This window comes from Thunnus thynnus, chromosome 6 (assembly GCF_963924715.1).
Source record: "Thunnus thynnus chromosome 6, fThuThy2.1, whole genome shotgun sequence".
NCBI classification, from domain to species: domain Eukaryota; kingdom Metazoa; phylum Chordata; class Actinopteri; order Scombriformes; family Scombridae; genus Thunnus; species Thunnus thynnus.
In genome coordinates, this window is record NC_089522.1 from 11,147,081 (window position 1) to 11,163,047 (window position 15,967).

The 15,967-nt window shown below is 42.0% G+C and overlaps 2 protein-coding genes across 3 annotated transcripts; both read left to right on the forward strand.

Moving 5' to 3' along the window:
- Positions 1–849: 849 nt before the first annotated feature.
- On the forward strand, positions 850–7,627 carry wdr6 (WD repeat domain 6). The gene is made up of 7 exons (XM_067591666.1): positions 850–980; positions 1,225–1,343; positions 2,306–2,470; positions 2,689–5,434; positions 5,742–5,819; positions 6,078–6,194; positions 6,457–7,627. The coding sequence occupies exons 2-7, from the start codon at positions 1,274–1,276 to the stop codon at positions 7,406–7,408; spliced, it is 4,128 nt and encodes a 1,375-aa protein (XP_067447767.1). The 5' UTR covers positions 850–980; positions 1,225–1,273; the 3' UTR covers positions 7,409–7,627.
- A 2,389-nt stretch (positions 7,628–10,016) lies between these two features.
- On the forward strand, positions 10,017–15,017 carry LOC137184215 (formin-I). Of its 2 annotated transcripts, XM_067591669.1 has the most exons (4): positions 10,017–10,517; positions 12,190–12,256; positions 13,196–13,546; positions 14,800–15,017. In XM_067591669.1, the coding sequence occupies exons 2-4, from the start codon at positions 12,205–12,207 to the stop codon at positions 15,015–15,017; spliced, it is 621 nt and encodes a 206-aa protein (XP_067447770.1). In that variant the 5' UTR covers positions 10,017–10,517; positions 12,190–12,204. The 2 variants fall into 2 exon arrangements, with proteins under 2 accessions (XP_067447770.1, XP_067447771.1); XM_067591670.1 differs by lacking the exon at positions 10,017–10,517 and having other exon boundaries at positions 10,530–12,256.
- The last annotated feature ends 950 nt before the right edge of the window (positions 15,018–15,967 follow it).

Sequence of the window (15,967 nt, forward strand, 5' to 3'; positions counted from 1 at the left end):
ATTGACATTGTCTGTGAGAGGGATATTGAGACTCTAGAACATATTTTCCTCCAGAGTGAATCAGTGAAGGAAATTTTGGCTTTCATTTCAGAGCTGCTTCAATCTAAAGATATATTGCTGCAACCTTTAAAGTGATGACTATTAAAGCTGGAGTAAGGAGAAAAACTTGCATTTTCTGGTAACAACTTGATTTTATTGGGTAAACACCTAATTCGTAGATGTAAATATTTAAAGGTGAAGCCCGACATCAACTAATGGAAAAATGGACTCAAGCTATCTGCAAAATCTCCTCAATGCATGACAGACAGAAACAACCTGAAACATTTTTCTCTATTGGATTTATTTATGCTGCTTGAATAGGATCCTTACCCTTAGTTAACATAATTTAACTTCATGCTTGAACATGTTTTTTTTTTCTTTTTATGTAATTTGTTTGACTTTTGTACTGTTTCAATTTGAATGTATGTTTTGTATTATTGAAATATGCCAAAAAGGTTTGTAATTGAATTTTGTACAATAAGAAAAAAACTTATGAAACAAATTAAGAAACAACGTCAAAGTTAAGGCAGCATTTGGTATATCGAGCTACTTCAGCAAATGAGAGAATGTGTTGGAACAGCATGATCGCCTCTGTTGCTGTGGTTAAAAATAATGCACTTGTTTGTCTAAATAAGTGTCAACGAAAGTTGAAGAAAGGAACATAGAATAACTAGTCTATCATGCATCTGTAAAAACATGCCCACCAAACTATGTTTTTACAGAAAACACCTAAATGCAGCACAACTCAACGGCGCTCTGTCACGTGTTTCATTTCCCTTTCTAACCAATCAGCGTCCAGGAAACCAACAGTGTAATCTGATTGGTTAAAACGCGGCAGAGCAGAAACACACGAGGACTACATGTTTGATCGTAGATGAAAAATAAAGATGTTTTAATGCAGATTTGAAACATATCTCTGTGGTTGGTTTCAGAGGCATTTTGTAAGTAAAGCACGTAACGGAGTTGTTATGTACCTGGAAAAGTTACTTTGCTGGGTTTGTAGCCACCCAGAAGCATGAGAAGTGTCCCTGCTGTTAGCTGTTTTGGCTAAGTGAAAAGCTAATGGTGACAGCCGTCATCAACATATTTTATAGTCAACCTGCCACCGACCATACTCGCTGTTTGTCATCTTTTCTGACTCTGCCATCTGTAAAAAAGCGTGTGCTGTCACTCGATGTCTTTCAGGCACCATTGATGATGTGTCGTCACTGAAAAAGTCACTGGTTTTTAAGAGATGGAGACAGCAGCCCTGGTAGCTCCAGTCACAGCTCTGGAGTTCCTTCAGGATGCATTTCTGCTGTCAGGTAGGCAGCAGTGTTTAGACTGTCAACATACAAGCAATTAATTCAGTGAGCCACTGATACTGTCGTTCATTGACACAAAGAAATCAGTTTTCCTCTCCATATTGGCCAATACTGATTTAACACATTATGAGCCACGATATACTCAAAGTCACTACTATTCTGCTTTTTTAAACGTTTTAGTGTGAATGTAAATGTGAAAAGGCTGCTCCTCTCCCTTTTCTCTTGGCCCTTTTCCCTGATATTATCATTATTTTGTGTGTTAAATGATCATTATTTTCAGTCAGTGTTTCTGTTAATTGTCAGTTGGGACTTTTTAATAAGGGAATACATTGGATGATTTGTGTGGTTTATCTTTGTTTAGTATTATCCAGTTGTTCTGCCTGTGTTGTTGGTGGTAGATGTGTTAGGATGTGGGAAGATAGGTAAGACTGTTCTGTAGTAAATTACATTTGGTTTAACTTGGTGCACTTATGAACTATTTGTGTGCTTTTAGCAGATTGTGATTGTCAGCAGTAACAGAAAAATCCAGTGTTTATAATTGTGTGGTGTTTTGTATGCTTCTAGTATCTGTGTAGCTCACTCCCATACTTACCTGAGCAGGTGGTAGGTTTAAGTTAGGTGAGGCTGAGAAGGTAAAATATCAGAGGGAGTAGTGAAGGGAGTAAGTGGCAGCTTGCTGTGAGGCTGCAGATTTTTTTGTGTGTGTTTGGTTTGACTTAAGTTATTTTTTGAATTTCCCAGGGTTCATTTTTGCCTCTGTTTCATTAATATTTTTGTTAGTAAATATCACCTTTTTGTGCAGATGCTCCTGCCTGCCGACCTGCTTTTCAACATCCTTTTAAAAGTTTCCACTGTTAAATAACATCTTCTGCCTTTTATATGGGGTGGCAGCACTACAATAAACTTAATAAATGATTGCACAACACACATTTAACCTAACCTGTGTAATCCTTTCCTGGCAGGTGAGGGTCCAGTCTTGACAGTGTACAGTCTCCAGCCTCACCCTAAATCCTGTGCCTCACTGAGCGTGCTCCAACACTACAGAATCCACGGGATAAGACCAAGAATCCTGTCAGCATTTCAACTGCAGAGCTCTGTCACAGGATCTTGCGAGAAGAAGAAAGATGGTTTGATTTTCACTTTTTCAAATGAATTTCCTCTGTTGTGTTGAGGGAGGGTTTTTTTTTCATTGACGGGATATTTTAAAAAAATTAACCAACAGATTTGAGTGAAATATGGTGAATAGGATATTATCTTTGGCTGTAATGACTAGTTGAAAAATTTTTTACTATATTTGTTCACTCACATAAATTCACAAAGTCCTCTCTTGTCTGTCAATTTCCAGGTTTGAGCTCCACAACAGAGCCCAACTTCTATGACCTAGCAGTGTTTGGAGGCAAGGCTGTAAGGCTGGTGAGGCTCCATGATGGGGAGCATCTGCACTTGGAGATCCTGGGTCCCCTCATGGAGCTACAGGACTGGGCCCTGGATGTCCGCTGGCTCTCTGGAGACAAACACTCACTTCTCTGTGTGGCTGTAGCCCACAATAGTGCTCTTCTCCTGGACATCAGTACAGGAAATGTCCTGGTTCAGCGCTCCTGTGTGGAAGGGTGTCTGCTATACTCTGCCCTGCTACTGGTACATGAATCTTGGGCGGACACTGTCTTAGTAGGAGGGACTGTCTTCAACCAGCTTGTTGTCTGGAAGCCTGGAGGAGGAGGACGAGGAGGAAGAGGGGGAGGAGGAGGAGGAGGAGAAAATAACAATTCTGACCAAAAAGCTCCAGTTGAAAGGCGTCTGCTGGGGCACAGCGGGGTCATCTTCAACATCTCCTACCTCCAGGAGAAAGGATGGCTGGCTTCAGCCTCTGATGACCGCAGCGTAAGGGTGTGGGGTGTTGGTGCTTTAGGGGGCCCCGAGGGGGAATGTGGGGACTTGAACCCGGCTTGTTTACGGGTCCTATATGGACACCAGGCAAGGGTATTCTCTGTGCGTCTCTCCCCAGGGAAAGTGTTCAGCGCTGGGGAAGACGGGGCCTGTTTAGTTTGGGACTGGGCTAGAGGTGGGACGGTGGTTCGCACACTGAAGGGACATCGAGCAGGGGGGGTTCGTGCACTGGCGATCAGTGAGGGAACAGGAGACGAAACAACCCGAGAGAGATGGGTGGCTACAGGGGGAGCGGATGGAGGGGTGAGGTTGTGGAAGGTGGATGAGAGTGAGGAGAGAAAGGAGAAGACGGAGGACACAGTGACAGAGAAGCTAAATGACCTGAAATTTACGGGTCAAGGTATGCCTAAAGTGGTTTGTATAGCAGAAGAAGAGGATAAAAACACAAGCTGGAGCCAGTGTAAGTTTGTGGTTTGCACTGATCAAGGGGTAGTTTATCAATACAGCGATGGGCAGTGGGAGATGGTGTGGCAAGGGACTCCTGAGTTTCAGTCCTATTGTGTGATGGAAACAGTAACCGTCAGTGTGAAAGACTCAACAGCTAAAGCTAGTTTGTGTGCTGTTGGTAACCTCAGCGGGTCCATACAGGTCTTCCCCATCTCTCATCCTCAATCTGGAATCCTTCTGACAGCTGGTTCAGGGAAGATTCACAGTCTTATTTGGGAAGAGGGAGGAAAACACATGTATTTGCTAGCATCAGGTGCTGAAGGACTTGTCTATCGCTGGTGTATAGAGGTGAAATTAAATGAAAACTGTTCTCTGTCACTAAGTGTAAATTCTCTTCCTTCTTTCCTCCTTCCCCCCTGCGCCAAACGCTGGCTGACGGCTTCAGTGTGCCTCCATGGGTCGCTGTGGGTGTGCGGGGACAGAAGGGGATCCCTGCTTTTGTTTCAGGAAGGAGGAAAATCTGAGCAAAAGAGGGAAGATGAAGGTTTGCTGAAACAAACTGATGATGACCTAACGCTGCAGCCACTGAGCTGTCTGTTTGGGGTGCACGGAAAACAAGGTGTAACCTCAGTGTATGAATGCCAGGGACTGCTCTACAGCACAGGGAGGGACGGCTGCGTGAGGGTCTTCAGAGTGCGTCCGACACCACCAGAAAAACTTGAAGAAAGTAGAAAAAAAAGCAATGAAAGGACTGCAGAGAACAGTGGTGGCCTTCAGCTTGAGGTTCTAAGAGTCCAGCGGGCCTGCAAGGGGATGGAGTGGCTGGAGAGGGTTTTGATTCTGAAACCTGAAATCCTTGAGGAGGAAGAAGAGGAGGAGGAGGAGGAGGTTAGAGGTGAATGTGAGAACCAATATAAAACAAAGCAACAACATTCGACAGAAAAGCTGGAAGTTGCTGTAGAGGAGAGCTTTAGAGACGAAGAAGAACAGATGGAAAACAAGGGAAGAGAAGCCAGGTTCGTCATCCTCGGCTTCCACGCAGTCCAATTTGTGGTTTGGGACCCGGTGAAGCAGGAGAGACTGTTAGCAGTGCCTTGCGGTGGGGGCCATCGCTCTTGGAGTCTCTGGCCGTCCCAGAAAGGGGTTTGGCCCGGATATGGGGCTTTGGTCTTTATCAAGCAGGGGGCTGTCCTGGCTTCCCAACCACCTGGAGAGGCACCAAGCTGGGCTGGGAGGGCAGGAAGGACTGGAGGGTGGGTTCTGAGAGAGGGTGTCCATGGGAGGGGGATTGGGTGTGTATGCAGGCTGGGGAGGATAAGGGGAATTAATGAGATTCAAACAAGGACGACTGAAAATACGAGTGGAACTGAGGGAAAAGATGAAGTAAGGGGGTTGCAGAGAGAAGCGGGGCAATGGGAGATAGTGGTGACAGGCGGAGAGGACACTAGCTTAACTGTCCTGGCAGTACATCCCAACTCCAGCAGCGTCAAAGTTCTCTCAGTTATTACCGACCACATCTCAAGCGTCCGGACAGTGACGGTGGTAACGCGTGAAAGCCAATCACAGTCTCTCTCTGCCCTGCTCGTCTCAGCCGGCGGCCGCGCTCAAATGCAGTGTTACCGGCTGGTGATCGGCTACGACAGCCAGAGACTGGCTCCTTCCTGCCAGGTGATCCAGGTGGCCAGTCACCGATTGGATGAACAGTGGGAGAGAAGGCGCAACCGACACAAGACGGTGAAAATGGACCCTGAAACGAGGCAAGTTAATGGTTGCAATGGAGGAGACATGAGCAGACATGAAAAAGATCACCCAGGCTTATTTTCTGCACATGTACAGTATAAAGGGAATTTCATCCATAAAAAGATGGACTTCTTCTTTATTTATACCTAACATCTTGTTAGTAATCTCTGTCCTTCACTCTAGCGTCCATCTTCATCAAGAAAAGAATATATTCTCAAACATGTCTTTTCAGTTTTCTCTAGTTGAAGCTGAACGCACCCCCTACTTTCCTCCTTTAAATCTTCCTCTGACCCAGGCTTACCCGTTGTGCCTGTGTGTTTTCAGGTACATGTCCATAGCAGTGGTGGATGAGAAGACAGACTGTGTTCTTCTGGCTCTGGCCTGTAGCGACGGGGCTGTCAGGTCAGTGTCTGTCATATAAAAATGAAAAGTTTTCCACACATCTAAAACTTGTTCTCAGGAGCTGGAGAGAGAGCTGCAGCCATATAAAAACAGAATGTCTTCCTACCGTGGTAATGCTCTCAAATGAGTGTTTTCTTCATAAAGTGGTAGTGATGATGATTGTTACTGAATGTAAGAGAAAGTTGAAATGTGTGTATAGCTTGAATGTGGCTTTAGATATGTACCGTCCTTCATGTGTACCATTACTGTCTTTTCCAGATTGTTCTCAGTCAGTGAGGTTAAACGTCAAATTGATTTGTTGTGGGAGACCTTTTACCACCAGCGCTGTGTGCTCAGTGTCACCACCTGCAGCCTGGAGGATGGAAAAGGCAACCGGTGAGCAATAATTAATTATTAATATTAATTGATAATACTTTTTTTTGTGCACAAGCCCTAAAATAATGAACCTAAAATAAAAAGGTTGCTGTTCTGGTCTCATTTTAAAGCACACTACAGCAAAGAGTTGTGACTGGCAGATGAAACTGTGGAATATAATATAAAGAGAGCTCAGAATAGTTAAGTTTTAGTTTTAGTTTCCAACAGGAAAACATAAAGAACACAATCTCTCATGTCCAATAATGTTTCCTTTCTTTCTCAGGTATAAGCTGCTTTTCAGTGCTGCAACAGACGGGAAAATTGCAGTGTGGGATCTGACTGCAGCTTCTTCCTTATCAACCGATACTCCACCAATCCCCTGCTTCGACATTCCCGCCCACCAGAGTGGCGTTAACTCACTGGCTGTTTGGGCAGAGAAACTGGGACAACAAGGGGGCGGTTGCCTGGTAACTGTTGCTAGCGGAGGGGATGATGGGCAGCTGACAGTGTCCACGATTAGGGTGCAGTACCCAGAAGATGACAACACTGGGGGCAGCAGTGGGCTTTCGCAGATTTCTCTACAAACACAACCCCAAAGCCATCTTCATCTTCATCTCCACTCCCAGTCCCATGTCCCGTTGGCCCATGCTGCCCCTCTGACCGCCTTGAAGCTCCTGAGCCCGGGACTCATGGTCTCCACTTCCCCAGATCAGAGGGTTTGCTTGTGGAGTGTCTGCAGTACCGGGATCAGCCACAGGGGGGCGCTGTACTCCCATGTTGCAGATGCTGCAGGACTCGCTGTGTGGGAGGGTCAGGTGATGGAGGGAGATGAAAAGAGGAAGACATGGTTTGAGCCTGAGCAGGATATTGCAGTTTGGGCAGGGAGAGGCAGTCAGTCGGGATTAGAGATGATGGGTAAGACAGGTGTGAGGTTCAGTAACAAACAAATAGCTGATGAGGGGGGAGAACCGGTTGAAGCAGCGAGCAAGACAGATGACCTAATTTGTAAGATGATTGATGAGAAGGCAGAAGAGACAGCCTCTGAGTGTAGAAATCAAACAGAGAGTGACAGCGGGGGTAAAGCAGAGAGGAGTTTTAAGACTTCCTGTGAGAGTAGGAAGAAGAGAGAAGAGACGGGATGGGTGCTGGTCTGCGGTCAAGGCTTCCAGCTGCTACGAGTCAGAAATACAGAGATGGATGAAGAGATGAAGACAGAAGAGAGAAGGAAAAGGTGAATCACAGAGTTAAAGTGACTTTACAAGAAAAGTCAACATAAGTGAAATCAAAACATAGAAGCGGTCCAAACAATCACTTTCTCAATGGACACAGTTTTGGCAATTATATGTGAATTTTTCAGTAAAATTCATCAATTGCAGCTGCATGTGTTGATATTAAATTAATTTTACATCAGAAATTTTTAAGTACATTTTTAATAAAGTTAAATTATTATCTCACCTTGTTGTTTTTGGTTGCAGTTATATAGGACAATTATGACCTATGTGGCTTAAGATTTAATTATAAAACAAAAACAAAAGTAGAAAGTCAAACAAATCTGTGTTTAATTTCTCTGGTGGAGTTTTAGACTGATTAAAGTTTGTCTTTTATGAAAACTAAAGTCTATCATTCATTTCTGCTAACTTGAAAAAACTAAACATAAATTTGAAAATGTGTGCAGGGATCAATTCCTTCCTGTAACAAAGCACCAAAAGCATTTGGTGCTCATCAAGGAAAAATTAAAAATGTTCTCTTGGCTATTTGAGGAGAATATTAAAACAATCTCTGATGTGTTTGTGCCATCTGTGGCCTCCTCCAGGGAATAGCACCACACTGCATAAAGATGGCTGAAATGACAGGAGTTATTTTTAATACAGTATGTTAGATGTCAGCCAGCCAGGAAAGAGCCTCGTACTGGAGGAGAGCCATGGGACCCCGTGTTTGGCAAGCACAAGGCCACATGTAAGACACCTTCCACCAAACGTCTTCATGGAGCAAAATCCATAAACAAAAATGTTTTTGGGAGATTTGTGGACCCAAACATGAGCTGCCAGTGTGCGAGGTACTTAAATCCAGATTATTGTTCTAGAGACAAGCTGCCTTTTCTACCATCATATGCATAAATAAAAAATGTACACAAACCATTGCAAGTGAAGTGCCACAATCTCTGCAGGAGTTGTTTAGAGATTGATTAAGCCCTGCAGAGTTGGAAGAATCCCTGAGGAGACCTAACTAATCTTGTAGAAGAGTTGTTCCCAATGGGAGAGTCATGATTAAATAAGAAAGAAAACATATTTCTGCTACACAAAATTATAAGTTATGTTAAACATTTTATCCTCTAAATTTATTCAAATGACACTCTGAGAAGGAAAAGTCACTCTAATCGACCTTCTAATAACAAATGCAACTTAGGTTGAGGTCAATTACTTCTTTCCAAAAACCTTTAGAGCCACCGCTGTAGAGAGATCTGACCTCATCATGGATGTGTGCTCTTGTTTTTGTGGAGGCCAACTGGAACTGTTGCCCTTGACAACAAAAACATTTTTGTTCAGTCCTCGCATCTTCAAAGGGCTGTCTGCAGGTGAAGAGTTCATGTTAGATGTGTAGTGGCTGGAAAATACATTATGTTAATGAGGGCACTCGTGCATAGCAGTATAAAGTGTGTATTTGTATAGAAAGTATTTGCATTTGAGACATAGAATTTGCATTAATATTCAGAACAGGACTGTTTGTTATTACACACAGTAAAACTGTGACTCAAGATTCAATTTTAATGCACTAGCAGGTCAAGAGCGTGAACCTTGAGTATGTGTTTTTGGTCGAAAGTGAGGATTTGTTTAAGTGTGCCCACTTCTACTGTGATTATGTTGTGTATATGTCTTATGAAATGCTAATTTATCACAGTTGTGATAATGTGTTGTGATATGAAGTGCTAATGCTGCTTAAGTGGCAGGTTGGTATGGGACTGTGTGCTCAATAATTTGCATATTTGGCTTTATGTATGTGTGTGTGTGCGTGCATGTGAGTGTCAGCCTGGTATGCAAATGTCACTGTGTCGAATAAAGTGTGTGAGACAGCTAGCAGCATGTTCACCAGAGCCACGTTAAATGTCACACACTGTAGATTAGAGTGAGTGTGTTGATTCACAGTCACCTGCTTGGAATTTAAATGTAGATGTCAGATTAAGTGAGCACCTGTATCCCTGTGTGTGTTTGTGTGTGTGTGTGTGATGGTCTGAAACACTGATGTTACTGAAGACGTCAGGTAAAAGAGATGTGTGTATGCCTGCCTGTGCTTCTGTCAGTATCTGTGTGTGTGTGTGTGTGTGTGTGTGTGTGTGTGCGTGTGTGTGTGGAGAGCTACATGGGGGTCAGAGCCAATGAAGGGGCCAACTGCAGGTATCCATGAATATTTTAATATTTTAGCCTCGTCTCACATTGCCTTTTGTCAGGCACCCATCTCACCACCTGCCACTCACAACAGAGAGAAAGGAGGAAGAAAGAGGGAGAAGGAAAGATAATGAGAGATAAAGAGAGAAGGGGAAGAAAGAGAGAAGAGAGGAGAAAAGACGGAAAAATGACAGGATGTAAGCTCTTATGTTCATTACCCCTGTCACTCACAAGCAGAAGAGAAAAGCAAAGAGGGAGGAAAACATAAAGCACCCTTATCAACTTTATTCAAAAGAAAAGGAGAAGGAGGGAGAGAGAGCTAGAGCCAAAGCACCCGTGTAATCACTTACAAGGGGAAGAGGGGGTGAGAGTAAAGGGTGGAGGGAGAGTGAAAGCACCGGTGTTGACAAGGTAAAGGTGAGGCCGGTGAGGAGGGAGGAAAGGGGGGGGATAGAAACGGAGAAGGCACCCGCTGCACTTACCGTCACTGCCGATGTTTGTTGGGCTGCACAAGAGAAAGAGGAAAAGACAGACAGGAGTGAGTTAGAAAGAAAGAGGCGATTACAGGAAGAAATTAAAGGAGAGATGAGGCAGAAAATAATTTAGGTGGAGTGAGGTGTTAGTTGAAACACAAAGAGGATGACGCTTTCCAAGACCAGCGTGTGTCCCTGGGATACATTTTATGTTTTAAGGGAAGACTTTGTTCTTTAAAAAGACTTAATGAATCATCTTCAGTCTTCAAACAACATGTGGAGAGACCAGAGGTGACTTGTGGAAGCCAGCTTGAGAAATCATCAACGTCAGTAGTGATGATGATTTAAATGACGATGAAGTGGTGATAGGGGAATTGTGCCTGCATCTTCTTGTGTGTTAGGGATGCTTTGCTTGACCCAGGAGAACAAGGAATAAGTGTGTTGCTGTCAAAGTGCAGAGGAAGTGACATTTTACACTCATCAAAGAGGTATATACACACACTCTCTCACTGAACTCTCCATCACAATATCTGACTATGTGCTATTCACTGTTTTTTTTCTGTCTGTTACCTCAACTCTGATCTGCAACTCTGAAGCTTTTAATCAAATTCAAGAGGTCAAGAGGATGTCCTTCAGTTTAGAGGATTTAAAATCTTTCTCTCTTTATGAGGACATTTGGTGCAAGGACACAGCAGTGACCGTTCCTCACAACAAAACAACTAAATGCTCCATTTGAAACCCAACTGAAAAAATAGAGGGATTGCTGAGACTGTAAAGTTCCTGGTGAAATATTTGAATAATTTGAATTTGTGTCTACAATCTGTTATATATCTTCTTTTTGTTCTAACACATTTTTAAAAAATTAAAGTTAATTGTTTATTTAAAGTTTTACACACCTCCTTGTACTTGCTTTGCTTTGGTCCCAGCATTAATTGTTATCTAACTAGATTTTTCAGTCCTACCTCTTTGTTATCAGGTTGTCTCAAAAACTTATCAGAGTTGAATAATATTTGGTAGGAAGTTGGGTCATGGGTAAAAAAAACCAAGTGATAATGTTTCAGTGCGGATCCAGGATTTCTTTACAACATTTAAGTTGAAAAAACAAGACTAAGAGTCTGCAGCTATGCTGACGACTTTGTGAGGCTGTACTTAGGCCCAACAGTGCATGTAGAAAAATGTGAATGTCAGCATGCCAACATGCTCACTAGGGGTGTGCCCGAATACAAATACATTATTCAGCAAAGCACAAATAGTGGTTTTTTCACAAATATTTATGTCGTACAAATATTTTAAAAATTATTTGTTTTCGGGAAGAAAAAAACATGTCAAATAGAAGCACACAGGTCGGTTACATCACTATCTCACTATCTCTATCTCAGTCTGTCTCCTCTGCTCTGCTGTTACGTCTATCAGCAGGTTTCAACGAGATGAGTCACATCCACCTGCTACATGATGTATATTTCATAATTTGGACATCACTCCCTGAGTTGTGGGTGTTCCCCAGAGATAAAGCTGAGCTACTGACACACACAAAGTGCTCCCAAGGGATTCTCCATAACCTGTTGTTCCCCTTCTCCTTTCCACAAAGTTAGGTTGTAAAATATAGGCAATAAATGAAACTGTAAAGCAATGACCGCCTTTGAAGTTCTTCCCTACACGTTACATTGTGTGCTGTCTCTGTGTTATGGGTGTATAAATAGGTAGAGGTCTGTCTGTAATGAGGCAATGAGTAAAATTTTAGCTCAGTAATCAGCGCAGTCATCTATGATCTGGGAGACTCCAGTTTGAGCCCTGGTGTGGGGACCTCCTTTGTAAGTTAGTTTATTTATGAACACTTATTGTAACACATTTTCTAAAATTAAAAGTGTGATAAGAACAAAAACAGGATTTTTAAGCCTCTCTCCACTTTTATTTGAATACAAATACAAATAATTTTGCTGCCTCAACAAATACAGATATAAATACAAATACTGAGCTCTCTGCACATCCCTGATGCTCACATGGTTGATGATAAAGAAGCACCAGCTAAAACACACATTGTCATTCATAATAAATGCATATTTGTATTGCAGTGTGTATGAACTGTTCCTATATGATAATAGAGGCAAAGTCTGAAGTTCATGTCAGTTGTGTAATAGCCATACTGATTTCTGCTCCCAGGCTACTGGATTGGTGATGTCACGTGAACGGCTGCCTCTCATTGGTTCATCCGGGAGTAAAACAACAGGTGATCCACTCATGACCCACTCACCTATCTATGCTGAAAGATAAGTGATGAAAACAAATAATTAACCCTCAAGAACTACAAGCATATTCATCAATTTAGTCATTTTATAATGGTAGAATTTTACAATCTAATGCTTTTTTGTGAAGCACAAAGTTCTCAGAGTCAATGCAAAATGATTTTTTTTTTTTATCACCGTGCACTATGCTGTCTGACACAGTGTCTTTTCATAATTGCTCAAGAACAAAAGTTTCAAATCATTCAAATAGGAGATTTAATGTAACTTTTTCATTATTATGATTCCTTAAACAAATGAAAATAAGAAGTATTGATGTACTGCAGGACACCTCATGCCATTTACTGATTTATTTTACACTCTGCATGAAATCAGTTTTCATGATAATATCCTGATTATTCACATATGCTTATTTCTTAATAATGCCTATGTAATGCTTGAAATTAAGAATATAACCAATCTCTGGTGTGCTTGAGATAATATTGCTAAATGAACACTAATTTTAAAATATAAAATACTATATTAAGAGATTTTTTTTTCTGGAAAGCCATGAACTGACACTGCTCATCATTTTTAAAATTTAAATACATTTTCCATCGCTGCCACTTGAGCCCCAAAGTTGCTTTGTGCTTGCAATCAGAAACATAAAACTTAGTCCAAGATTAATTAATTACACTAAACAGAAGTTGCACAACCACATTTACAGTCCAAAAAAGTGATTTCTGAAGTTAGTATTATCAATTCAAAATCTAATAATGTGATACTTTATTGATTAGGCCTACTAAAAAAAAGATCACCTAAGTTAAGTTATACAGAACAGCAGGGCTGATAGGGATTCAGTGTATCTTGTTTCACAGTTGTTTTCCAACTACACTACCTTTTATCTTTTTTTATTTTTTCCTCATATCTCCCCTTTCCTTCCAAAGCCAAGCCACCTGTCTCCTCCCCCGCTCTCCAGCGTCGCCACCAGGACAATCGCCGTAAACACAGCCAGCAGCAGACATCCTCCTCCTCCTCTCACCCTCATCCAGGGCCCTCCATCCTCTCAGACACCAGCATGACACCTTGGGGAGGCCTGGCTCTCTCTGAATCCTCCTTTACCTCAATCCCCCCACCTCCTCCTCCACGACCCCCTCAACCTCCACCTCCACCTCCTCCTGCTCCTCAGCCCACGCCCTCTACCCCCTATCGTGGGAGACAGAACGAAGATGAAGATGCCTCAAGTTTTAACTCTCAAGTTCCATCCCCACCTGTGACAGTCCCTCAGGACAGTGCAGGTATGGTTGAGTCTGTCATATTCATGTTCATTGATTGACACACACATTCATGTTTATTGATAATTTATTGACAGCATATTACCTATTAATAGCTGACAATGGAAAAACAAATTATTTAAGTAAAATGAGTTAAAACATGCATTTCAATGCCATTTTTTATCCCTTATCTAATATTAGTTTTAAAAGAAGTGTGTTCAGGTACACATGAAGATAATACATACTAATTAAACTTCATAGTAATTTTATAATATTTAGTTTTGGGTGCCCAAATGTTAATTGAAAGACACAATGTTACCATGCAATCAAAATAACAAAATGCACTTCCCCTGACTAATCTTAGTTACAATAATATTAATAACGTAACGTAACGTAACGTAACGTAACATTCACGTGCAAGCAAATCATATTTAGATTTTGGAATACACCTCTTTAACTTAAGATATTTTTGACAGGTAATAATAGGGAAAACACAGGTGCCCATAATAAAATTAATGATGCCTGAATTCCATTCAGCTACTTGAGTTTCAGGGTCCTGCTGTTGTGTATTGGGACACTTTACTATAACAGAGTTATTGTTAATGTAATTAGTAACACCTGTGCTTTTGAGATTATTATTTACACCTGTTCTTTTTCTACCATTACACATCAAAATGTTTGTAGTGTGAGCGGTTTATTATGAAGATGATATAGGTATGATTTGTCAGATGAATAAGGGAGGTGTCAGTGAAGCACAATCTGCAAGCCCAGTCCTGAGAAGAAGTCTAATCAGGCAAAATAAGTGAAAACACCTGTGTGGGTGGGTCATGGGCATAGGCCTTTAAAGCTGTGTGTGAAAATGTAGGCCAGTCCTTTTAATGCTTTCGTTGTACGTGAGGGTTCATTCTTGAGCTTTCACACACACACACACACACACACACATATCAGATCATGGCCACTTTTGGGGACATTACATAGACTTACATTCATTTCCTAGAGACTTATCTTGACCCTAACCGTAATCCTTACCCTAACCTTAACCACTGACCCAAAAATCAGCTTCCTCCCAAGAGGGGACCCAAATTGGACAAGCCGTCCCCAATTAACTGGTCTTGAGTCTGAAATTTGTCCCCAAAATTAGCCAATGACAGACCACACAAAATCTTAACTAAAGGTCCACTTATGCGGACAGTTTACTCTTTTTTTTAAATATTTTTGATCAATATCAAAACATCTTCTCTCACTTTATCCATGTCTGTCCCTCTCTGTCTCTGCAGGTGGAGGGGGAAGAGAATTGCGGGCGAGGCGGAGGGTGTTGCCCCAGCGCCGGGTGCCTCGTCCTCCCCGTCTCCCGCCACTGCGTCCGGTGACCAACCTCAGTTTCTCCCGGAGCTTCACCTTCTCTTTCTTCGAGCTGCCGCTGCACCAGTCGCCTCGCTGCCGTGCTGAACGCATCCGAAACCTCATGCTGCTTTTGAGACAGATACACTACTGAAGGATGCGTGGACAGTATTTTCCTTTTCATAGGACACCAATCTGCTCTTCTCTAATATATTATTTTGTTTTATTAGTGCTACATGTAACATTTTTTGTCATTGTTAAATAACCTGGGATGTTTCTATGTATGAACAAATGAGACATCCTGGGCATCCTATTAAATCAGTGTGTATCAAGTTTTGAAACATGTTTCTTTGAAATCCTTACCTTCAATTTTCTGTAGAGTGCATATTTTATTTTTTAATGATCTGAGGATCTAGAGCAGTGGCTTTTTTTCTCTTTTGTGGTGCGATTAAAAGGACAATAAAAACCACTTCATATTCATTTTGAGTTTCTGTAAAGACAGTTTCTATAACAGTTTCTCTTCAGGCACTTTTTGTGTTTCGCACAGTTTCTATCTACATGTGCTTCTGATTCTTCATTCTCGCATGTCAATTTCAATAAATTTTCTTGTCAAAAAATGATCCATTATACAAAGTGGAATACATTCAAACAGATTAAATTAGAGATAGAAATAAATTAAATTCTCATTTGCTCTCTCTCTGTTACTTTCTCTCTGTCTCCCTCTTTCACAGTCACACACATACACACACATTCAGACCATGAGTCTCTGAAAGCTGAGCTGTGATAATAGAGGCATTCAGAGGTACTGAATGGGGGGGGTGAAGGGGAGGAGAAAGGGGGCTGTAAACTCGCTGTAATGTGCAGAGTTCAAGGCTGTTCTCCACCTTCCCCGACTCACGTGTGATTTTAGGGGGCTGCGTGTGAGTCTGTGTCTGTGCGCTTTACCCTCGCACTCTCGCTTTCGCATGTGAACTCTTTGTACTCGTGCGGCCTCGTGCTGATTCAGAATAGGTCAGCCTCGCTCTCTGACTCACTTGTTTATCTGTACATTCACTACTACTCTTCTTCTACTTTGTCATGTAACTTCATTCACACATTTTACAC

What these genes read in the sequence shown, in the direction of transcription:
- wdr6 (XM_067591666.1), top strand. Translation starts at nt 1,274, where the DNA reads ATGGAGACAGCAGCCCTGGTAGCTCCAGTCACAGCTCTGGAGTTCCTT. An exon ending in GGATGCATTTCTGCTGTCAG is followed by an intron (nt 1,344 to 2,305) that starts GTAGGCAGCAGT and finishes CTTTCCTGGCAG; the next exon opens with GTGAGGGTCCAGTCTTGACA. An exon ending in TTGCGAGAAGAAGAAAGATG is followed by an intron (nt 2,471 to 2,688) that starts GTTTGATTTTCA and finishes GTCAATTTCCAG; the next exon opens with GTTTGAGCTCCACAACAGAG.
- LOC137184215 (XM_067591669.1), top strand. Translation starts at nt 12,205, where the DNA reads ATGTCACGTGAACGGCTGCCTCTCATTGGTTCATCCGGGAGTAAAACA. An exon ending in ATCCGGGAGTAAAACAACAG is followed by an intron (nt 12,257 to 13,195) that starts GTGATCCACTCA and finishes TTCCTTCCAAAG; the next exon opens with CCAAGCCACCTGTCTCCTCC. An exon ending in AGTCCCTCAGGACAGTGCAG is followed by an intron (nt 13,547 to 14,799) that starts GTATGGTTGAGT and finishes CTGTCTCTGCAG; the next exon opens with GTGGAGGGGGAAGAGAATTG.